At 49.5% G+C, this 24,439-nt stretch overlaps 1 protein-coding gene across 9 annotated transcripts in view; it reads left to right on the top strand.

Moving 5' to 3' along the window:
- The first annotated feature begins 1,243 nt into the window (after positions 1 to 1,243).
- LOC122393131 (protein draper-like) overlaps positions 1,244 to 24,439 on the top strand; it is a 60,350-nt gene continuing 37,154 nt past the window's right edge. For 4 of the 9 annotated variants that reach the window (XR_006258639.1, XR_006258640.1, XM_043388805.1 and 1 more), the window contains exon 1: positions 1,285 to 1,486. Coding sequence is in view for 4 of the 9 variants with exons in the window: in XM_043388805.1 (XP_043244740.1) it covers positions 1,392 to 1,486 (95 nt within the window). In the remaining 5 variants the exon portion in view is untranslated. Of the gene's footprint in view, positions 1,487 to 24,439 lie in introns of all 9 variants that reach the window. The other 5 variants (XR_006258637.1, XM_043388803.1, XM_043388804.1 and 2 more) reach the window with 3 other exon arrangements.

Below are 24,439 nucleotides of genomic sequence, written 5' to 3' on the forward strand. Positions count from 1 at the left end.
TCAAACCTAAAATCGATACCGATATCTTTGGCTAGGGTGATCGTTGAGCCATAAAAGCTCCTGATTTGTTCTCGTCTCAGCTCAGGCTACAAAACTGTTACTTAAGCTCAAAACCCAATGTTAAAAGTGGCATATTTGCTTTAAACTTTGAATGCATCGGACCGAAAAAGCCACGGTAAGAATGCCTACTTTTGGGTTTTCAGTCGGTCAGTCCGTCCCCCCCAGTCAAAAATCCGTGGCGGCGCCCCTGGTCGTAAGAAGGGTGTTTGAGTAATCGTGCGTTTAAAACACGTGGGAGCCGACAGAACAACGAAGACGAGCACGAGAACGCTCCAACGCGAGCAGTTGGAACACACATGAAATCAGCACGGCAAGTTTGACGAACGGGAACGCGCAACGGAAACATAGCAGAAGAGAGCTGTCTATCCTACCAGACATGACACCATGTAAAAACGTGTAAATATCTTGAAACCCGGTGAATATTTTTTTTTTCGGTGAAATTTGGTACATATTCCTTTTTGTTCTTTTTGAACTGAGCGACATCACTTTTAAGTTTTATGCCATTCAATAACTTTTTTGAAGGTGGGAGGGTCCCTTTAATGGGGGGAAATATAGAAACTGTTTTTTTTTTGTGCCGGGAACGATTTTAAACTATTTCTTATTATTTTCAAGCACATGTAATCATGATTTCATGCACTTCTGGCAAGGTCCAATGCTTCGCATTTACGTCGTTGACCTTGTGTGACGTCATCTAGTCATCTATGACGTCATTAACTCGCACCGTGCTGGTGGTCTGTTTTCCGTGGTGTGCTGGGGGGGGGGGGGCGTATTTATGCCCCCCTCTAACTCGACTCCTGTGTCATGTAGCAACACGCTTGCTTCGCAAAAATGGCAGTTATTGGTGCTCAAACACGCCCCCCCCCGCCCCCCCCCCCCAGCAGGGCGCGGGAAAAACTCTTTAAGAAATATGCACTATGTTTTTCGCAAATAGCTCGCGTAAAAGCCCCCTCCTAAGCGTTAGCGACTGGGGAAACACCAATAAGCGCGAGAGTTAGCGCTAGGACCGGCAGCATGTGCACTATACCGGGTACTTACCCTCCCGTTTAGCTCATTGACTTTATTTACCAACAAGAGCGGAGCGGCGCCGTCTCTCTCACTGAGCTGACGTCGCGGCGCGGCGCGGCGGCCCTGGCATGGTGGGGCGGTTTACGGGCGGCCGTGCACAGCTCAGACCGCGTGACGTCACTGGCAGCGGTGGGGAGCCGGTCGCGGGCGGAGCGCGGCGGACAGCGGACACGCAGTGCCGCCGGGTCCGCGAGTTTGGGTGGAGTGAGCGGCCGCCGGCAGCCCGCGTTGGAGTAGACTGGCTGAGACCGCTGCGCGCTGGCGTGATGTGGAGACTAGTGATGAGGATACCGGCCCTCCTGGCGTTAGCGGCCGTCGTTACAGCGCTCGAAGGGCCGAACGTCTGTACTAAACAGGAAACGTGAGTACGCTATCCGCAGTGCGAGGCGCATCGAACGGCTGTGCGTAATTAACTTGTGGCCTTCCTCAGTGTTCCAGTGGCCTTCCGCGACAAATATCCACCATAGCAGCTGCCGTTTACCCTACCTCGCCGTAGTCTGCCGTAGTGCCCCAGTCGTGCCTGAACGAGTGACCTTCCTCTGTCCTGTTTTCCTCGCCGCCAAATAGCTGGGCCATTACGCAGTTTTTGTTCGTCGAGTTCTGTGAAACGGCCCCGCGAGACGGGCCGCCGCCGGCGCGCGGCGCGCTTGCTGTGACGTCACCAGCAGTGCGTACAGCGCGCTCGGATTTTTCAACCCGTGTCAGCTGCAGGGCACATCGAACTCCAATACCTACCTTCCCCTGTCTCCAGCCATGGGGTTCCACAATTCAGTCGTGCTATTTGGAAAGATAGTGCGCATGGAAAAATGTTTTGCATGCGTACATGTCTGTGATTTCACGTAGGTAGGGGAGTGAGCATAGGTATATAGGTAAGATTGAAGAGATGGGAGGGTTTTAGTCCAAACACTGCCGTGCCTAAGATTTACAAGATATTTCCCTATTAGACCTCGAAAGAGGCTATTTTGTGGGATATCAATATGGGGAAAGTCGAATCAGACTGTGACTGAAGTTAAGCGGTCCGCAGGGTGGAGATGACTGCCAGTTTAAGGTAAAAATGTCCATGGTGAATGTGAATGTCCATGATCAACGTCAGCGTAAACAGCCGCCTCGTCCATCTATTTGTTTTTTTTTTCTGCATCGCCATCCGCGCCATAATGGCTCAACGGAGTTCTGCTGAGACTGACATCACGGTCAGAAGACGAGTCACGTGACTGACGCGAGAGGACACGTGTTTCGCGCAGCGCTGCAGCTCACGGCACTCAGCACTCGGCAGCGATGTCGATGACTGATGTTATCTTGTTACCATCAGAACGAATGAGTGGCAGTCCGTCTTCGTCTGTAGCCGGTCACCCATCTATGATTGTGGTTCTAGTTAGTGGCTGTTTACCCGAGAGGAAAGTCCACAAAATGACCCCTGTGGGCGAGCCTTATTTGTCACCCATGAATCGGCCCTGGCTAGTGGTTGAATCGGACCGCAAAACTGAATAATCCGTCAAAATTCAATAATGTTTACTTTCTTGCAAAGGCGGCGGAAGGGGGGGGGGGGTCACCGGGGCACCGTGCCCCCTAGATTTGGCCATTTTTACGTTAGCCCTATGGGCGTTGCACGGAAAGAATGGGACCAAAAGTCGGCAGTGCCCCCCCCCCCCACCTAATTGAAGGTAGGGGGCTACTGTTTTGTCGCTGTTCCGTCCCTTATAATGAAGTTTGACGAAAAATTATCATTATAAAGCCAACTTTTGCAGTGCATGCATTTATTTAAAGGTAGTGTGTCAGCTTTCCTGGACCATATGGAGTTAATGACCCGGATAAGGAGAACCGGATTTTTAGAACTTATCCATACCTTCAAAACTCATGGAAACGTCTTAAATTCTTCCATTTTTGAGTACCCCAGTGCGAAATTCGCCCCGACGGGTTGTCGGTCGTACCCCAACCACATTTCACACCACTATCAACAATAAATGCACACACTAAAATCGCTATTACCGATAGGCTCATCCAATCAAGTTTCGATAAACCCGTTCATCATCATCTCCTGCGGTTTCGAACACGCTTGCTAGGTGGCTTCTGCTCATACTTTGTGGTGCGGTGGTGGTGCGTCGGGCCGCGCGCTCTGACTTCGGCCAAGAAAAATGCATCAGCTGATCATTGTCATTTCTGCCACTTTCGTGTGGTGAGATGGGTTCATAACTTAAGAGACAGCTGTTTCATATCAATTATTTTACATAAAATCATAGTTCAAACCATAAATTAATGTTCGACAGCCAAATTAAAGAAACAATACCAATACAGGCTTACAGTTTAAGTTCGACATTGTCTTGTCTACGATTAGACAGCTGATAACTCATTCCCGTACGTCGTAACTCTTTAATGACCTTTGCTTATCGTCACATGTGCGCCGCATTCGCGATTGCTGCCGACGCCTGTTTGCAGGTCAGCCCGCTACAGTTGTTATACATATCGAAAAACCGATAAACTTTTAGGCGAAAAAAGCACTATTCCAGGCCCATTTTTGATTTTTTGCGATATTAGGTAAAAACAGAAGCTTCTTATCCTAGGGAAAATAAAATGGGAAATCGTTGGAAGGTGGCACACTACCTTTAAATCTCAAAATGATACGCCAATGGCCTCGGTGTACTCGTAGTTTGGTCAGAACTGTTTAATCATTGACGATGTTAACCCTCGCCGGCCGAGGGGGGGGGGCGGGTGCCGCCCCCCTTAGGTTTTTTTCGCGATAGCTCCAAACACGCTGGCGATAGAGAGCTGAAACTTAGCATATCTGACCTTTGATCCAAGCCGCATCTTTTGACACCAACCGCATTTTTGGGTCAGGTCAGGTCACTGACCTATGACGTCATAAGTGAACCTCTGCACGGTCTTCAGATGTCGCAACTTCGCAACGCCCTCACTGCCAGAGGAGATGTCACAGGGAAATGAAACTTGCAGGATCTAGTATCCATTATGAGTCTCACAACTTTTATATCTCGGATTTTTCCTAAAGGTCATATGAGGTCAGGTCATTTTCGTGACCTCACCATTATAAGTCAATGGGGAAAAATGAAAACTGCTATTCTGGCGCCGGGAACGATCTCCAACTATCTCAAGCACACAGAATCGTGATTTGATGCACTCCTTGCAAGGTTAGATGCGTCACTTTTGCAATGTTGACCTTGCGTGACGTCATTTATGACGTCATCAAGGTCATATTAGTTTTTCGTCAATAACTCTTGATCAAATTGAGCTAGCGAGTCGAGGAAGCCACCAATGGACTCAGGAAGACCTGCCGAATCGAACGATATGCGACATGACCTCTTTCGACCTACTTCGTGACCTGGGGGTGCTGACCTGGCCTTGACCTGAGGTCAACACCCCAAGTTGACCTGACCCGGATAAAAAGTATATCATTCGACGCGCCTGAGCGAGGCGAACACGATGCTGCCAAAATCGCGGCTCTGCGGCCGTTTTTTTGCGAAGTTATTCACCAAAAACTGAACCGTACCCTGGGGCACTTGACCTGACCTCAGAAGTCACCGGTTGACCTAGGACCTTAAAATCGGGTACCAAACTCTGCGTCTCATAACGGCGCACACGCTCGTTTTTTCCGCGACGCGCTAGCTCCACCAGGTCCGAAACGGCGAGGGGGGGGGGGGGTCGTACCCGCCCCCCCCCCTCGGCCGGCGCGTATAACCAATAGAAAACCAATAGGTCCGGCGAGGGTTAAAGGTAGTGTGCCAGCTTTCCTGGACCGTATGGAGTTAATGGCCCAGATAAGGAGAACCGGATTTTTAGAACTTATCCATACCTTCAAAACTCATGGAAACGTCTTAAATTCTTCAAATTTTGAGTACTCCAGTGCGAAATTCGCCCCGACGGGTTGTCGGTCGTACCCCAACCACATTTCACACCACTATGAACAATAAATGCACACACTGAAATCGCTATTACCGATATGCTCATCCAATCAAGTTTCGATAAACCCGCTCATCATCATCTCCTGCGGTTTCGAACACGCCTGTTAGGTGGTGCGGTAGACCGCGCCCAAAGCCGGGGTCCCGGTAACGTGAGGTAGCCGAGTCGGGGCAGCGTGCGCTGACCCAAGCCGGGGCCGCGCGTCCTCCCGGTGTCATGTGATAGCCCGGGGCTGCCCGCGGGGATGCGGTAGACCGCGCCCAAAGCTGCGGCCCCGGCTTGGGTCAGCGCACGCTGCCCCGACTCGGCTACCTCACGTTACCGGGGCCCTGGCTTTGGGCGCGGCTTCTGCTCATACTTTGTGGTGCGGTGGTGGTGCGTCGGGCCGCGCGCTCTGACTTCGGCCAAGAAAAATGCGTCAGCTGATCATTGTCATTTCTGCCACTTGCGTGTGGTGAAATGGGGTCATAACTTAAGAGACGGCTTTTTCATATCAATTATTTTACATAAAATCATATTTCAAACCATAAATAATGTTCGACAGCCAAATGAAAGAAACTATACCAATACAGGCTTACAGTTTAAGGCTCGATATTGTGTTGTCTACGATTAGACAGCTGATAACTCATTCCCGTACGTCGTAACTCTATAATGACCTTTGCTTATTGTCACATGTGCGCCGCATTCGCGATTGTTGCCGACGCCTGTTTGCAGGTCAGCCCACTACAGTTGTTATACATATCGAAAAACCGATAAACTTTTAGGCGAAAAAGGCACTATTCCAGGCCCATTTTTGATTTTCTTTGCGATATTAGGTAAAAACAGAAGCTTCTTATCCTAGGAAAAATAAAATGGGAAATCTTTCAAAGGTGGCACACTACCTTTAAATGAATAACACCAGAGCCAGCCACAGGTCAACTGTTCGGGCTCCTGAGGTGAGAGTTCACCCAGAGCGGAGGAGCACGCTCGAGCCAAAGGTCAACGGAAAATGGATCCTGCTTGGTGAATGCACTCACCTGTATAACGGACATTTTGCTTATCGAATTACTCAATTCTAGGGCTGTCCGTGACCATTACCGACCTTTGAGACTGAATGAATACGAGTACAGTTAGTCCTTCAAATCGGGCCTTTATCGTGGTCTATCCAGGCCCACGCTGCAAGGCACTGGTGGTGTTTCCGCGACGTTTTATTGTTTCTCTCGTCGGGGCCATGCTGCTGCTGTTTGCTAGTGCACCTTGTGGCACCTGTAGGTGCACTGTGGCCGATCATCGGTGAACAGATCCACCGATATCGACGGTACCGCCACCAAGCAAGCTTCCTGCGGCTGATGGGCCTCTGTTCTCCGAGACCGATGACGACCGAGGTCGACGGAGGTATGGAGGCTTGTGTGACAACCCAGGATGGATCGAAATGCAAGCCGTGCAGGGCGACCGTGGTTTCTCTGAACTCTTTCCTGTCTTCAGAGATCATCCCCAAATTTCATCAAATGTCGTTTGAAAGCTGACAACACAGTGGCGCGGGAACTTCTTCCAGACTGTGGGGAGCTGAACCATAATAGAGACCAACCTAGGGTACCCCCAAATCTAGTTTTCTCACCGGTTTTGGGCCACTTATTTTTCAGACCTTGGCCTTCCCCCCAAAAAAAAACACGCAAATATTTGCAAAAAAGTCAGGTATTCCGTCTCAGCTGAGTGAAGAAACTACCGTTTTGGCAGCCTGGAATAAAGGTTTCAATCTGCCAAATGAGTTGCCGAGCCAGTGAAAGAGGTAGATTTTTCACTTACATGCTTCTTTCCTTTGTGACCCACAACCCCTAATTTGGGGAGGACAAGCTGCCTCAACGGGTCTGACCTCAAGAAAAGTTGTGGGGCACCGCCCCCACGGCTCCAGAGCTGTGGGGCAAGCTTCCCCTGCACTGCCTCCTCCCCCGGTTCCCGCGCCTACGTATGAATCTATGAAATTATGTTGGTAGATTTCCGATTTCGATTCCTCCAGCTAGGGGGGGGGGGCTCAAATACATTACGAGCCCCCCCCCCAGCCGAAAAGTTGGAGGGGCTCAGCCCCGCTAGCCCCCCCCCCCCGGTTCCCGCGCCACTGCTGACACATAACCAATGACCATCCTCTTTCTTCCAGCCTTTGAGACATGTATATGAAAAGGTCCGCGAGGAGCCGCCCCTGTCCTTCCTAAGTGTCTTTCTGACACAATCTTTCCTACATAATCCGTTGAGCTTTGCGTTGCAGCAGGGTCATACCAATGACCGCCTGATGTCTACTGCCTACTCAATCGCGTTCGCCCTGTGACAGTGTCCCAAATCCAGCAGTGGTTCATTGTATCCGGTTGATATCGATGCTTCTGTTCATCGGAAAGTAGCTGTCATTAATGCTGAAAAATGTATTTAACATTGAGTGTTTTCGTCTCACTTGAATACCGAGCGTTGGCTCTTCGTGTATTGTCACAGCCGATTGAGGAAGAACGGTAAATTAATGCGATATTATGTCCTGTGGCACGTGCCCTCCTCTTCTGCGTCCCTGGAGCGCCAGCTGACCCAGTGCTCTCGGTGCCATGCTGGAGCGGGACCCCGACCGGCCGGCCGGCCGGCGCGGCGGATGCAGCTCGGAGCCCACGGGATCAGATAGGTTTCCGGTGTCGGCCGGATTCTGTCGCTCCCGGCTGGCGGTGATAGACTCCGGGCGGACCGGCAGCTGGCCCGGCCGCGAGTTTCCTAAGTGTGGAACTATTCATACCGTCGCCCGTTCGAGTGACGTCATCACTCGGCGCTGGCGGCTAGGTGCATGGATTGGCGGGTCCTTAAGTTGGCGAAGAGGCGGAGCCAGTTATCCTGCGTAAATATTTAGTCAGTCTTAATTTTAGCGAGTTCCCTAGCTAGAGAAAAAGTAACTTGTTCTACGTGAATGTATAACCGGTGTTATTTCAGTTATCGTTCGTGCATTCGCCCACCTTGGAAGCATATCTCCTACGAGGTGCTTGAGTTTTGACGGTGTGGTTTGTGCAGTGTGCACTGCGTTTCGCTTCAGCATTGAGCAAATGTCTTCAGTATTACGGCTGGTGATACTGCCTATCGGCGTTGAATGATGTTTGACACCAATAGGACATAAATTAGCAGGTAGTGCGAATTTATTATTAGCAGATTTATTAGCAAGATTATTAGCAGACTTATTAGCGGACTTATTATTTATTTTATTAGCAGGTAGTGCGGAACTATAGTGCGGATGGTGAGTGACGCCATCTGGACCGATGCTGGAGATGGTAGCGCCACCTGCCGCCACTTAACTGCTCGCTACTTGTAACAGTGCCTGGCTGGTGCTTTGTGTTGATTGTTTGAAGCGTAGTGTAGTACCTTATGACGCATAATATAAGGTCACTTTGCAAAATGTGAGGAGCATGGACGAATTAATTTGTGAGACATTGACGCCTTAGTAATACATAATTGTTCCCAACACAAGCTATGCATTAGATTACAATGTAATTGCTCAACTTCCCATAATAACACCAGGGGCGCTAGTGCCGCGCGCCTGTAATCGTGCAGCGATTGGTCAGCCGACTGTGAGCCATGACGTCACAGCCTGTAACGTCATCTCGGCGAAGCTTGCGCCAATCATAGACCTTAGGTATGGGCAGTTCCACACTTAGGAAACTCGCGGCCCGGCCGTCCGCTGTAGGCGGTGACAGACCGGCAGCTGGCCCTGCCGTCCGCTGTAGGCGGTGACAGACCGGCAGCTGACCCTGCCGTCCGCTGTAGGCGGTGACAGACTCCGGGCGGACCGGCAGCTGGCCCGGCCGTCCGCTGTAGGCGGTGACAGACTCTGGGCGGACCGGCAGCTGGCCCTGCCGTCCGCTGTAGGCGGTGACAGACCGGCAGCTGACCCTGCCGTCCGCTGTAGGCGGTGACAGACCGGCAGCTGACCCTGCCGTCCGCTGTAGGCGGTGACAGACCGGCAGCTGACCCTGCCGTCCGCTGTAGGCGGTGACAGGCTCCGGGCGGACCGGCAGCTGGCCCGGCCGTCCGCTGTAGGCGGTGACAGACCGGCAGCTGGCCCTGCCGTCCGCTGTAGGCGGTGACAGACTCCGGGCGGACCGGCAGCTGGCCCGGCCGTCCGCTGTAGGCGGTGACAGACCGGCAGCTGACCCTGCCGTCCGCTGTAGGCGGTGACAGGCTCCGGGCGGACCGGCAGCTGGCCCGGCCGTCCGCTGTAGGCGGTGACAGACCGGCAGCTGGCCCTGCCGTCCGCTGTAGGCGGTGACAGACTCCGGGCGGACCGGCAGCTGGCCCGGCCGTCCGCGGTAGGCGGTGACAGACCGGCAGCTGACCCTGCCGTCCGCTGTAGGCGGTGACAGACCGGCAGCTGACCCTGCCGTCCGCTGTAGGCGGTGACAGACTCCGGGCGGACCGGCAGCTGGCCCGGCCGTCCGCTGTAGGCGGTGACAGACTCCGGGCGGACCGGCAGCTGGCCCGGCCGTCCGCTGTAGGCGGTGACAGACCGGCAGCTGACCCTGCCGTCCGCTGTAGGCGGTGACAGACCGGCAGCTGACCCTGCCGTCCGCTGTAGGCTGTGACAGGCTCCGGGCGGACCGGCAGCTGGCCCGGCCGTCCGCTGTAGGCGGTGACAGACCGGCATCTGGCCCTGCCGTCCGCTGTAGGCGGTGACAGACTCCGGGCGGACCGGCAGCTGGCCCGGCCGTCCGCTGTATAGGCGGTGACAGACCGGCAGCTGGCCCTGCCGTCCGCTGTAGGCGGTGACAGACCGGCAGCTGACCCTGCCGTCCGCTGTAGGCGGTGAAGACCGGCAGCTGACCCTGCCGTCCGCTGTAGGCGGTGACAGGCTCCGGGCGGACCGGCAGCTGGCCCGGCCGTCCGCTGTAGGCGGTGACAGACCGGCAGCTGGCCCTGCCGTCCGCTGTAGGCGGTGACAGACTCCGGGCGGACCGGCAGCTGGCCCGGCCGTCCGCTGTAGGCGGTGGCAGACTCCGGGCGGACCAGCAGCTGACCCTGCCGTCCGCTGTAGGCGGTGGCAGACTCCGGGCGGACCGGCAGCTGACCCTGCCGTCCGCTGTAGGCGGTGACAGACCGGCAGCTGGCCCTGCCGTCCGCTGTAGGCGGTGACAGACCGGCAACTGGCCCGGCCGTCCGCTGTAGGCGGTGACAGACTCCGGGCGGACCGGCAGCTGGCCCGGCCGTCCGCTGTACCCTGCGGTGGCTGACCTAGCCGCCCAGGCTGACCCGTTTGCGTGTGGCGTACCAGAAGGAGCAGGATTCACAGGCCGGTGCAAGCTTACACGACTATTCCCTCCGTCCTCGATTAAAGAAGGTCTGTAGGGGACTGCAGATATTTCGGCTCGTGAAGCGTTTACCGATGACTTGGTCCAACACGGCTCTCCGTGAGCCATTGCTGCACTGGTCGAAGAGGTCATTTCATGTCGGCATTGCTGCACTGGTCGAAGAGGTCATTTCATGTCGGCGACCAGGTCAGCTACCTGTTCGTACTCTGACCACCTGACCGGTCACCGGAGCTGTGCACGGACCATGTGTCCGGTGAAACCACAGAACCGCACGTCCCACTTGAAATGACGAAAAACGGCGATTGTCAACAGCAGTCTGGAACCACAGTCGGCGGCCGTCATATACATAGTTATGCTCGTCGTAGTTCGCCGTCTCATTTTCTTCGGCAGTGACACTTTTTTAATTTGAACATATCTAACTGCTTTAGCTATATTGTCATGGATGATATTGTTCTACACATGTGGTTCATTTCTGGGGCATTCCACGATAGATCGACCAAAGCCGTACACCCTCATATTTTATTTTTTGCTTTAAATTGGTCTAATGGGTTGTTATGGGCGGGGAAGCCAGCTGTGCCAAGGATTTTTTTCTTCGAACAACGGTTTCCGAGATATAGCCTCAGGCAATTCCTGGAGGTCACGCTGCAACCCTATGTTTGGCGGCTTATAACTCAGAAACTATTGGTTTTCTATGGTAAAAACTTTATATGGTTCAACTCGCAATCAACCAGCAAACGTTTTGGCTATCTCGGATTTTCGATTTTTGAAAATTTTGATCACGTGACATCTTGATCTTTTTTTTCGAAGAGTGACCTTGATATTTTCCCAACTGAAAATCGCAATTTTGTCTGATGACGATTAAAGCCTTATCAATTGTCATTCATATGCGACAATAAAAAAGTGGCTTTCGGCCTGCATTGACCTGAGATCAGAGGCCAGTTTTACCAACAGAAAAATAGCAGCCCGGCGCAATTTTTCTGTCAAAAACCCGCCGACGAGTTTCACCAACCAGGCGAAAAAATATCCGCCGGCGTGAAAAAATATCAGCCAGAAAAATAGCCAACGAGTTTCACCAACGGCAAATGCGGCATTAATGGAGTGTTTATCTGCGCCATTATATGTAGAAAAACAGCCCCAAAAAATAGACAGGCGACCCCGTCTATTTTTTTGATGTCGTGTTGGAATAATTAGCCCCATTTGTTACTAATTATCGTGATTTGCGCTTCTCAGTTGATATAATAATTTAGTATCATTCATGGCCAATTTGTAAAGCATCTGGGCTTCAAGATTAGAAGAGGAATACTGATGATATTGCGTAAAGAAAGAGCCTTTGTCACCAGGCAGGACCAAAAGGAACCAACAAGACGGGTGTTTGGTGTTGTGGTGTTAGTTTTTTCGTTTTATATTTTTTTTTTTGCTACAAGCACCCAACAGCAAGATGATAGCGCATTAACTAGTGGTCAGCTTACAAGTTCATTGCTCGCACGGAAGTGGAAAATAATGATGGAAGGTCATTTTCGAAAATCGAAGGTGCTTGAAGATATCAATATGCTGGAAGGAGAGGCAGAGAGGGTAGGCTCATTGGACTCAAGATTTTAAATAAATATGTCCCTGTTTTCACATATTCAGCTACATTTGACATTGCAAGGCGCCAGCTACTAATGGCACTACACTACTACGTTTGGGTGGAACTTCTTGAGCTGTGCGGAATAGGGAAGGTGCATTGACATTGCTAAGACCAAAATGGCAAGATTTTCAAGATAAATGACAATAAATTTAAAAAAGAAATTGAATAGCATGAAAGAAATGTATAAAGGCTTCTTTTTTAAGCAAAACGTGCAAAGTTTGCATGGTTGCGAATCCGAACAAACTTGCTGAATGCTGTCATAAGATTGTGCCACTGAACTCAGCAAGTCATGCTGCCAATATTGAAGGAAAAGAAAATAATAGTATTGTTGTAAAATGTAAATGAATCCATAACTGTTGTGTGTGCACTGTGCTGATATTGAATGCATGTGTATGTTGCATGCATGAGTCATGCAGGGGTCATGTTAAAACTGGCTGTAAGTATTGTGAGTTAGTTTTGCTAAATTGTGGAGGCACCAGGCAAATTGCGGCCAAAATGTTAGTTGTTCACCTCAGCGCTGAAATTACTGCACACAGAGTTTTCAGATCATGCGCCGAAATGTTCATGCAGCCCGTCCGTTACACTGGTCATGTTGACAGTGACAAGGATTTTTTCCCAGTCTCATGTTGAAATACAATAATAATTCACTTAGCTTGATTTTTGCTTATGTTTTCATGCCAGTTCCTAGAATAAAGCAGCCAATATTTTCTGTCATGTGAGAAATATAATGAAAATATGCACAATTGCAGGCTGTGGCATGTTGTGAAGTTTTTCCTTGTTTATTGCTGAGGTTTTTCCAGTCTCTGCTGCAAAAACGGTGGTGAATCCACCGTCGTCCGACGGTTTCGATGACGCCAATCATCGGCGAGTGTTGCTATGATGGCCGACCTGACTGAGCGCACAGCGGCAGCCGCCGTCGCCAATAACGACAGTGAGGACACCTCCGAGTCGGACGGAGACGCCGCCGCGGACGACTTCACCGTGCTGGACGAGGTGGAGCGCTCGAGCCGACAGGCCGTGCACCGCGTGCGCTGCCCGACTGGCTGGCGCACCCGCAGCCGATTGGCGACCGGCGGCCGGCGCCGGCCAATCTGCCGTTCCTGGTGCAGGTGACGGTGCTGCCCGAGCTGCTGGCGGCCGCAGAGTCGCCGCTGCCACCGGCCGACCTCTGCGTCTCGGCGCCGGCCGGCCGCGGTAAGACGCTGGCGCTCGCGCTGCTGCTGGTGCAGGCGCGGCGCCGCGGTGCGCCGGCCGCCGGGTGCGCGCGCTAGCTGTGCTACCCACACAGGCGCTGCCCGCTCAGGTGCCCGCCGTGTTCCGCCAGTACGACGCCGACACGCCGCTCTGCGTCCGGCTGCTGGGTGGAGACACAGTGGCACGAGGGGGGCACCAACTGGTGGCGGTGGGGCCGCGCGGCCCGGTCTCCCCGGCTGATCGTGGTGAGCACTCCCGGCTGGCTGATGGATCACATAACCAGCGCCGAGGGCTTCTCGCTAGCGCACCTGCGCTACCTGGTGATCGACGAAGCCGACCGGGTGATCGAGATGGCCGAGACGGGCTGGCTGAAAGCGGTGGAGCGGGTGGCGGCGGCCACGGCCCGCCGCCCTGCATCGCCGGCCGGCTGACGGCCGCCGCCGTCTGCGCGCCTCACCTGCCGCTGCAGAAGCTGCCGTTCTTGGCCACCCTGTCACAGAACCCGGAGGCCGGAGAAGCTGGAGCGAATGTCGCTGTTCCAGCCGCGACTGCTGGGCGGCCGCCGCCGTCGCACTGCCCGGTCAGTTCGTCGGCAGGTTCACCACGCCGGCCGAGCTGAGCGAGTCGTTCAACGTGGTGGCGCCGCAGCCGCAGAAGCCGCTGCTGATGCACAGTTTGCTCCGACAGCCCGACTGGCGGCGCTCGCTCGTGTTGGTCAACTGGAACGAGGCGGCGCACCAGCTGGAGCTACCGCTGTCGGTGCTGGGCGCGCGCGAGGCCGAGTTCCCTGGGGCAGTGCCGGCGGGCCAGCGGCGGCGCGCGCTAGCTGAGATGGCCGCGCTGGTGTGCTCGAGGCTTTGGCGCGCGGTATTGACGTGGACGCCGTGGACGCGGTCGTGTCGTACGACATCCCGGCGCTGTTGAAGGCACACTGCGTGCGTCGGACGGCGCGCGTCAGCCGGGCCGGCCGGGCGGTCACGCTAATGTTTGAGCGGCAGCGCAGCCATTTCCAGCGGCTGATGGCGCAGGCGGGCAAGGCGGACGGCCGGGTGCGGGAGACGCCGGTGCCGCTGTACGAGCTGCGCCAGCACGAGGCGACCTACGTCAGTGGATTTCCACACTAGCTTCTAGTTGATCGCTTTTTTCACCTTTTTACGCTCATCGCTCATGATTTATTTACATTTTAGAAATATTACAATGAATAGGTGTTTACCTTGTCATCAGCCTAGAAAAGTTAAAGTAAGTAAGGCGTTTTTAGTTGCATAATGTATATTTGTTCATGAACACGGATTTAACGTGTCCTAACTCCCAAATACTTCGATATTAGACCCGAGTTTTGCAAACCAGTCGAAAGGCTTAGAACGATCATTTGGTTGGGGCGTAGCCAGACGGCTCGACTGGGCGTGGAAGCCGGCGAAAAGGTGGTCACCACGCGATCATCATGTAAAGCGGTCTCCGTCGGACGATTGTGTCCGTGCGCAACGAATGATCTCGGCACACGTGGATGAGTTCGGCAGGACTCTCCACTGAGCGGTACTGGGCGCAGTCGAACGACGGTCGACGAAGCTAGCGCAGGTATTGTTACGAGCCGGACCAGTGTAGCGGGGCCGGAGCTTATATTGTTTGCTGTGTGGCGTTCCTTCGTCTTGACCGGGCCCGGCAAACGGGGCCTGCATATCGGCTGAAACCACCTAGCCGGGCAGCATGACCTCCACCTCGCCGAAGTGGGGCGAACGACCGCCCTCAGCCCTGCAATGACCGCGGTGCAGTTAATCTGGGTAGGTATCTTCCTGAGGTATGACACTCGCCTTGGCACAAGGCTTTATATAGGCCTTGGCGAATCCTTAGCCCTCTTGGTCCTAGAAGTAGGTGTAATGCAGTGCGCGCGAAGCCGCCTCGCAGCACCGCAGTTCACTCGCTCGGCAGCGGAACTGTCCGTCCAGCTTCAGGTGGCGCCTCTGGGAACAATGTTTGCCGCTTCTTCCCCACTCTTTTGACATCTAGGAAAGAGATGCGACTCCCGGATCCGTCGGGAGCGGGTCCCATCTATTATAGTCCCCACCTCATAAAAGGTGGGAGTGGGGGTCCATACATTGCGTGCACGTTCGACACGATTATTTTCTACAAGGTGCGACTAAAAGCAGACAAAAAGGTTAATTGCAAGTTAAAGGTATTGTAAAAATGAAATATAATAGGCTGACAGGAAAAAAAGATCCACTAAAACGCACGCTTCCTATCGTGACCGTCATAAATGACGTAGATTTACAATTTGGTGGTCTTGTATTGGCAAGTTTATTATGGTCTATTTTGTGGTTACAACTCTTAAAAATATATGTTATGTATTCCAATAATAATATTTCTAAATCTTTGTTGTATTTGCATTAAAAAACACGCTTAACTTTAATTGAAACATGTTTTAAATAATTTATCAGTCTCCTTGACCATTATCGATATTAAAATATCAGCTGACTGCCGGCGACAAATATTTCCGGCCGATATTGGCTGGAATTTTTTTTGTTGGTGAAACTCGTGGCTGTGTGGCGTCTATTTTTTCGGCTGGATATTTTATTTCGGCGGCCGGCTGGTATTTTTTGGTAAAACTGGCCTCTGGTCATTTTTTGACCCGTCCTTTATAAGTCAATGGCAGAAATATCGGCTACCACCGAAACGCATCTGACAGGTTCAAATACTTTTGAATCATGTTGAGTTAGGCTATTATTGATGGCACTGGTGCAGCTTTGTAGGTATCAGTGACCCGCTGAAAGGTCATCCGAGGTCACGCGTTGAACACACAATAATTTTCCGTTTTTGGCTGTACCTTTTGATCTAATAAAGAAAGAGACATAGAATAGGCACCAATCCGTTTGCTTTCGCCTAGCACCAGTTCGTTTTGAATTTCGATACCGATGACCTGAGGTCAGGTCAATTTCTTGACCACCCCATTATAAGTCAATTGGGGAAAAATCAGCTCCCTTATTTTTACACTAAAACGCGTCGGAATTGCCTAATATGCCATGAGTGACTCCATATGCGACTAACTTTGACTACCTTGAGACCTTTTTTGCCCTTGGTCAACTGTGACGTTGCTCTTGGGTCATGTGATGTCATTTAAGGTCACCAAATGTTTTTTTGCTAATAACTCCTTACAGGTTTGAGATACAGCCGCGCGGATAGGCTCATTGTGTTCAGCTCGTCAAGGCCCATCGATTGATATATATATATATGATGACCTTCAGGTCACGTGACCTAAGGTCAACTTTTGACCTTGACCTTTCGAGGTCAACATACACATGTTTCGATGCGGATCGACGAGAGGATCACGATGGTGCTATTAGTTTGTTCCTAGCTGGGATACTTCGAAAGTTATTCGAGAAAAACTTCATATATATGTAGTGCCGCCATTTAGACTTTCTTTTTACCCCTGTGACGTCATCTTTGACCTGACCTGAAAATGACCTGGGTAAAAATTGTAGATCTTATCCATGTGTACCCTGTGCCGTTTACCGGTTGTCGCTATCTTGCTTTGTTCTCGAGATCTCGCTGTCGCTCCCGCTCGTAATAATGGGAAGGTCATAAAAATGACCTGACCTGAGGTCAACGCAGGCCGAAAGCCACTTTTTTATTATCGCATATGAATGACAATTGATAAGGCTTTAATCGTCATCAGACAAAATTGCGACTTTCAGTTGGGAAAATATCAAGGTCACTCTTCGCAAAAAAGATCAAGATGTCACGTGATCAAAATTTTCAAGAATGGAAAATCCGAGATAGCCAAAACGTTTGTTGGTTGATTGCGAGTTGAACCATATCAAATTTTTACCATAGAAAACCGATAGTTTCTGAGTTATAAGCCGCCAAACATAGGGTTGCAGCGTGACCTCCAGGAACTGCCCGAGGCTATATCTCGGAAACCGTTGTTCGAAGAAAAAAGTCCTTGCCACAGCTGGGTTCCCCGTCCATCACAACCCATTAGACCAATTTTAAGCAAAAAATAAAATATGCGGGTGTAAATTTTAAGTTTTTTTGGTCGATCTATCGTGGAATGCCCCTTCTATTGTTTCGTTTTTCAGTTCCCTGTAGGATTGTTTTTGTAATCAGTTCACAACACATGCAGGTGTGCCTTTTTCATGCTAAAGTTTGGGTACTTATTGGGGTTTCAGCAGCCTAACCCTGATACGAAGCAATTCTGGAACCCTGACACCTGCTTTCAACAGCACTCCGTCGAAATCCACTTGGCTGCCTGCCGAAAGCCGTCTGTGTGTGTGCCAGCATAGTGAGCTGACGTTTAATCCGCACACTTTACTGAATGTCCCGCGGGGCTTTATCGGGAAATGGACCGACTCCGGGAAAATGGAATGGGGAACGCCAGGAGTTTGCACTAGCTTCGGTAAATAAGAACTGTTTTATGAGCAGTTGAGCTGAAATCAGCTTTGTATGTTTGGCTGTGGTGAATCAGGGCGCTGATCATCTGTAAGGGGAGCTTCCTTTTGATGTTTTATGTAGTATTTTACCACTTGGCAAATGAGATCCGTGCAAAATTAGGCGTTCATCATTTACGCAGTCCAGTTGATACATTTTCACAAAGTGTCTGTGTATAGGTGCCATGGAAATTGTCATCCCAGCCCTAACTTTTGGTTCAAAGTGGCCTAAGATTAGCGCACTCGAGCTCAGGGCCATCACAAACATGAGCTGATGTGACCCTTCCCGCAATCCCGCATTCAATGTATATGCAATGTGCATGCATGCATGTTCTAGACGAACGTCGCAGTTGACATAGCTGCTTATCACATGTGTTTGCGACTGATGGGCGCGCCGGTATGCCGTCACTATGTTTATTAATAAAGTGCTGGTCGGTGCGCGGTGTATCTGGGCCCAGTAACGGCCTGCGCTGCCACTGGGAGCGGTGGATCCCGCCCTCACTCGTCCAGTAGCGCTGACCGGGCCGGCAGGGTAGCACCGGTGCCGGACGGGAATGCCGCGATCAGACGCAGGAAAATCGCAACAGCTTTGTCGAAAGCAAGGAAAGCAGCCGGGCTGGCTCCTGGCCTTCATGTGAACAATGCAACCTTTGTTTCGAGCCAGTCATCGACCCTAAATAGATGTGTAGGCTAGTGACTTGATCGCTTTTTGCGGCTTCTGCATAGTGTTATTCCATAGTCCCTGGTGACGTTTCCTGGAGCTGACTGGCCGCGTTTTCGAGTCTCCAAGCTGACTGGAGTGTGTCTCTCCGTCACTGCCGCTCACAAGCGTGGGTCTCTTTGGTCACCCACTGGTCACAGACCCTGGTCCCCAGGGGTCACCAACTGGTCACAGACTGGTCTCCAGGGGTCACCGCACTGCCGGACGCGCGCCGGCCGCACTAAGAGTGACGTACGAACACGGAGCAGGACCTTACCGGTGACAGCGCGCGCCACTGTGTCACCGTCAGCGACTGGTACTTCGTCAGTCCCATCGTGTCTGTCTTAATTAGAGAGGGATGCTTTGTGATGGTGCTTAGATCGTTGAACTGACTTCCTTTGCGACATCCTGTTAAGTGATTTAGCTCGATTATCAATAACGCTTGTCGCTTCGATTGTGTAGCTTTGCTTACCAGGAAAGCAGTAACAAATGATTGAACGTCCACGGGCTCCGAAGAGACACTTGAAAGTAACCAAGTTATTTTGCGTTAAGTTATTTGGCAAACCTCATTGCCAGACCAGAGTTTGTCCAGCTGAAGTTTTTTTCAGTCGGATTTCCCTGTATCGATGGAGGCATCAACTGATCCGACGGGATGCTGCGAAGTTGTCGAAGAGGCCCTTCAGTGGCACTACACTACAACGGTGCCAGACTTGTAGAGTGTTATCCAGAAGTACGAGATGACCGTCGCTTAGTTACTTAAGCAGTTACGCCTTATCGAAAAGGGTAGCTTGAAAGAAGAGGATACGTGCAAGCCTTACATACCATTTCATTTGTGGAGGGGACTGCGTAACGCACACGCGCCCCCAATTTGTCCAGGCGATTGGCTTGATCACGTGCACAGATTGAGCAATCCGAGGTCATCGCACGGTGCACATGCGTCTGAGCTCGTTCTCCAAACCGCTCCTCATAATTCACACTAAGAACAGATGTGCATGTTATGTTATATGTCTGTCATAGTGGGGCAATATCGCACGTCCTTCATGATTACGGGAAGACATTGACACTATGCAACGTTTTACTTTTATACACTGCTCGCTAGAAGTTCTCAAAATGCTTTTTTAATATACCTACTTTGCCTCACTGCAATTTCGGAATCGACTAAATTCCGCCTTACCGATAGCTACGAAGCCAGCTGGTCTATTTGCTGCAGGAAATGATTCTGTACTCAATTGAAGCTACACGCTGCACAGTGCACACACGCTGGCTTGGCTTATCCTCGTTTGATTTATTTTCGATAGTGTGTGCGTTTTGATATTAATTGACTGATTTTGTTGCTGCGTTTTCCTGCTTTTCCCAGATAAATATCTGCTTTATATTGTATCAGGTATTATCTCTTTTATTATGTTACATGTTACCCGGAGCGCGGGACTTTGTCCATTTGGTTATCGGTATTAGTTGTCGGCTCTGTTCATTGCACTGAGCTATACTCCTTTCTCATATCTTGCTTTATTAGCAGCGGAATCGAACGTAATGGCCAGCCATGGGAGATACCGTAATGAAATGATGCCACGCGATTGATGTGACGCATCTGGGCCGGACCATGCCACTAATTTATGTTCTATTTATTCCCTAATTTATTGGTGACGTCTATAATATATTACGCATAGGTATACGAGTATACTGGTGACGTTTGACATTTCGAATCAGTGTGGACAGGAAGATGAATAGATAGTGCGTTCACTTCGGCGTCCACTGCTGAAAGTTAGCTATAGTAAACAAAGTACTCGCGCTAATTTTGGATTATGTTTTTTTCCTAAATATAATCAATATTTTTACTGTCCTTTGCCATCGTATCATCATTCCTTATATGGCTTATCTCATGTTTTTCATCCAACCATCTTCTCTCGTTTCCGTTTTCATTCTTTTTCTGTATCCGTGCACTCGTCTCCCTTTCTGCAATATAGTGCGCACACCAGACTTGTAAACGACTCAAATTTTTTTTTAGTCGATTCTTTGTTTGAGTCTGGAAATTTGAATCGATTCATCAAACGACTCATGATGTTAAATTTAATTGATTTGAATCAACTCATGACTCATCAAGTTCCTCGATAAAATGATTCGAATCAACTCATGACTCGAGCAACTAGCCAACGGAATGATTCGAATCAACTCATGACTCACACATTTTGATGAATCGATTCAAATCAACTCATGACTCACACGACATTTTTATTGAACTTATTTCATTCAACCCATGACTCACTATAGGCATTTGTTGATTATTTGACTCAAAGCTATGATAAAATGAATATGCCGCATACCACAATTGTATTAAGCAGCATAGTAGCCTTGACCAAAGATTCAAGCAGCTACCTAGTAGGACTAGGTACATAGGTACCTACCTTACACCTACCTATCTTCAACACTCAACAGTCAACAGTGCAATGTCAGATAAATTTGTAAGTAACTCTGAGAGACAATTATAATATAAGTAAGGACTAAGGAGTAGCATAGTAACCTATCTCTTATTATTACCTAGAAAGTCTTATTTGAAAATTCAAAATCACAAGTTCCGAGAGGCATTCATGTTTTTTTTTAATCAAACTTTTTCTACATGGTAATGAGACAAATGTTACTACTTCTTACTTATCAGATAAAATTATTCAAACAGTACAACCTCAAAAATAGGATTAATCCCACCTGTGAAACATTCAGCATCAGCAGGGACTCCATGGGCCACGAGGAGGCCATGACCTTGCATGAGTGGCTCAGGCCTCAGAATCAGATATGATCTTGAGTTGAGACTCATTGAAAGTAGCTAATGTAGGTATACAATATACATTCTCCAAATGGCACCTAGTTTAGCAGTGCCAACTGGCTGCCAGCTAGATAGAGCCCATCCGTCACTTACCATTTATGTTGGCTCAACGTGGAGATTAAAATGAAGGAATATAAAAAATATTGTTAGTCTACAATTTTAGATTAAAAATGACGTCATTGAATATTAACCCGCGCCCCGTAGGGCTACCGGCGGACCCTACCACCCGTAGGGGGGGGGCCGTTTCGGCCCCCCCCTAAGATCTCGGAAAGTTACCGGCCGATTTTCAAAATTCAAACGGCGTTTGATAGCCCTAACCGGGAACTACCTTGTGACCGAATTTCATTGACCTAGGTCAAACCGATGACGTCACAGGTCAGGTCAAAGGTCAGATTTTCACCGTTCACAGGCAATTCAAGAAATGTGCTGTGAAATCGAGTAAATTGGTAATTTATTGAAAACCATCGATGGTATATTGTTCGTCAAACACATACTTTGCTATCTTAGGTCACTGATACCAGGTCAGGTCACAGCGAGGTCAGGTCACCGGGGGTCACAATATGAATGTGTCGTGTGATACATGTTTTATGGTCCATTTTACATGACAAATGCGATTATGTGGGTTAGGCAGCCTTTGGGGCCAGCCTAGGTCACGTTTTGGTGAAGGTCAGGTCAAGGTCAGGTCAAATTAGGTCAAATTTCAAAGTTGATATTTTTGCATAAAATGGGTATCCATTCGATGCAGCTCGTCACGGGGAGTCTAATGGTGGTCTTTGTTTTGCTCTACGAGTTCTAGAATTGCCAAAAATTGAGTTTTAAAATTTGACGTCATCATTTTTGAACAGTTTTTTCACTATAACTTGGCCAAAAAACGAGGTATCGATCTGAAATTTGGTATGTAGATAGAAGACGGTAGGTACTATCACATATATTCCGGTTTTTTCGAAACTCAAAAAACTTTTTGGATTTTTTGGCTAATATATCCAGAAAAATGCTTTTTTGATTTTTGGGGATCAAAACTCAAAAATTTCTAAAATCCGAGATAGCAGTTTTGTAGCCCTGTCAATTCTACACCTTTTATGTCTTGATCATTTTTCTGTATCTTCAAAGCTGTAGGCCTGACAGGTCTTCTCGCGAAGGTCTTTTTTCGGTCGAAAATGACAGAACATGACGTCACTCTGACGTCATTTGTGGCCAACCTATCACAGCCTCTGGAAAAATTTTTGGTCACAATGTGTAAAATTGATGCCCGGAGGGGTCCTGAAAGTTTGGTGGCGATATCTCCAGCCGTTTAGGAGATATCGACGGAAAAGGACAGGGGGGGCCGTTTCGGCCCCCCCCCTACGGGGCGCGGGTTAATCGATATCAGGAGCACCGGAGCACTGACCAAGTGGCTCTTTTGGTAAAAATAAATTGTCATTGGTGCAATTCGGGCAACGTCATCCGGCCAATTTGTCAAGTATAAAGAATTAGGATCCCATGCTTGCTTTATCGCGCACGCGCCATGATTTGTCACCAAGGCGCCTTTGGGCTTTGGGTCTTAGGAGAATGCACTACTAAAATATAAGTGGCGAAAGGATGTTGAGATCACGCAGTGCAAGTGTTCGTGGTAATCGTAATTTACTGTTTTTCTTTCTTCCTATGCATCAAATGAAAAATATTTTCAATTTTTTTATTTGTCATCGCATATTTCTATTTTTCAACAAAATTACTCGTTGACTTCATATTTATCGAGATTCAGACGTGAAAGTTATCAACTGCGCCATTAATGTAGTTTTCTTAAAACATACTATGACTTTCACATTCTATCCTCGAATTCATGACGTCACTCATAGTACATATTTTAGGCGAATGGAGATCGCTGAGGAAATATTTCAAAGCCGCTCCTTTACATTATTCTGAAGATTCTATGATGTCATAAAACAAGTTTCTTTTTAAACTTCTATTTCATGGAAAAATGTGCATTTTGTGGTTTATTGGCAGTTGAGCATCGCAATTTTGCGGTTTATAGGTGAGTTTATTTATATTATAGCATAGCCTATAGGTAGTTTATAGGCTTTAGGTAGTTTGGGCGTATTTGACTCTATAGACGCCCAAACTCTTATGCTGTTGATTGATTATTGGGACCAAATTGGGACTGGGAGAAGGGGAGGCAGCCGCAGGTGTCAATTCTGACTTCTGACATGTAAAATGTAGGTACCTAGGTAGTGTAGCAGGCACTTGGTTTGGTAAGACTAAGTACCTACCAACTGCCAAATGCTTTTGGCTCATTAGGCGCCTGTGCCTGAGCCTCTGAGGCTCTTGTAAGTCTGAAATATGGAGTTAAGTGATGGCTAAAGCTGAGGGGGTGATCTAGCATTGATTATTAGGGTGTTGATGGTGACTTGTAAACGACTCAAATTTTTTTTGAGTCGATTCTTTGTTTGAGTCTGAAAATTTGAATCGATTCATCAAATGACTCATGATGTTAAATTTAATTGATTCGAATCAACTCATGACTCATCAAGTTCCTCGATGAAGTGATTTGAATCAACTCATGACTCATCGAAAAACGGTTTGATTCTGAGTCGATTCACGAATCAACTCAGAGTCGTTTACAAGTCTGGCGCACACCTAGCCCATGGAATAAGAAGCAGAGCTATGCGAACCACGGATTACCCCACGCATTGACCAATAGTTACTGGGTAGAGTCCCCTCCTGGGGCCATCGGGACTCGGGAGACCTCGTCACCAGTGAAAGTTGGCCAGCGGTGTCACTGTTAGGTGCCAGGTGCCTCTATCGGTCTAGAGAGTGCGGACGAGTGTTTGCTAGGACAACCAGACAACAGACCGGTCGTCCCGCTGCCATGGCTGAACTGGGGGCAGTAATGGGTGAAAGTGTCGCCAAGGCCGGAGATGCAAATGCTCCCCTTTGTGATGGGTGATGGTAAAACAAACATGACTGTGTTCTTATTTTCGAGCTGCTATCTGTGTTGACGATCTCGCATTCCGTGGCTTCACATATAACACATACCGAGTTTGCATTTATGGTAATTGGGCACTGAGTGTTCGAATCGTAGCGTCACTGTTTGTGCGTATTTTGCTGGTTCCTGACAATCGCAAAACTCATCCACGTATTTTGTTTGTTTCGTTTACTGTTTAGCTGTTCTTTGACTTTCGAAGTTGAAAATTGTTGCCTACTCGTATCTTATTCACGATATTTCATCTTTTATTCAAAACAGAATGGCAATGTATAGCTGCTGACTGTTATGTCCCACTCAAAAGATATATTTGCGGATATCTTGCGTATTGTTCAGAAGTCCCTCCCTCTCCCCACATTCCGTTTTCGCGTTCCGTGCCTCCCGGACCC

Source organism: Amphibalanus amphitrite, unplaced genomic scaffold, assembly GCF_019059575.1.
Source record: "Amphibalanus amphitrite isolate SeventyFive unplaced genomic scaffold, NRLGWU_Aamphi_draft 000517F_arrow, whole genome shotgun sequence".
In the NCBI taxonomy this organism is placed as follows: Eukaryota; Metazoa; Arthropoda; class Thecostraca; order Balanomorpha; family Balanidae; genus Amphibalanus; species Amphibalanus amphitrite.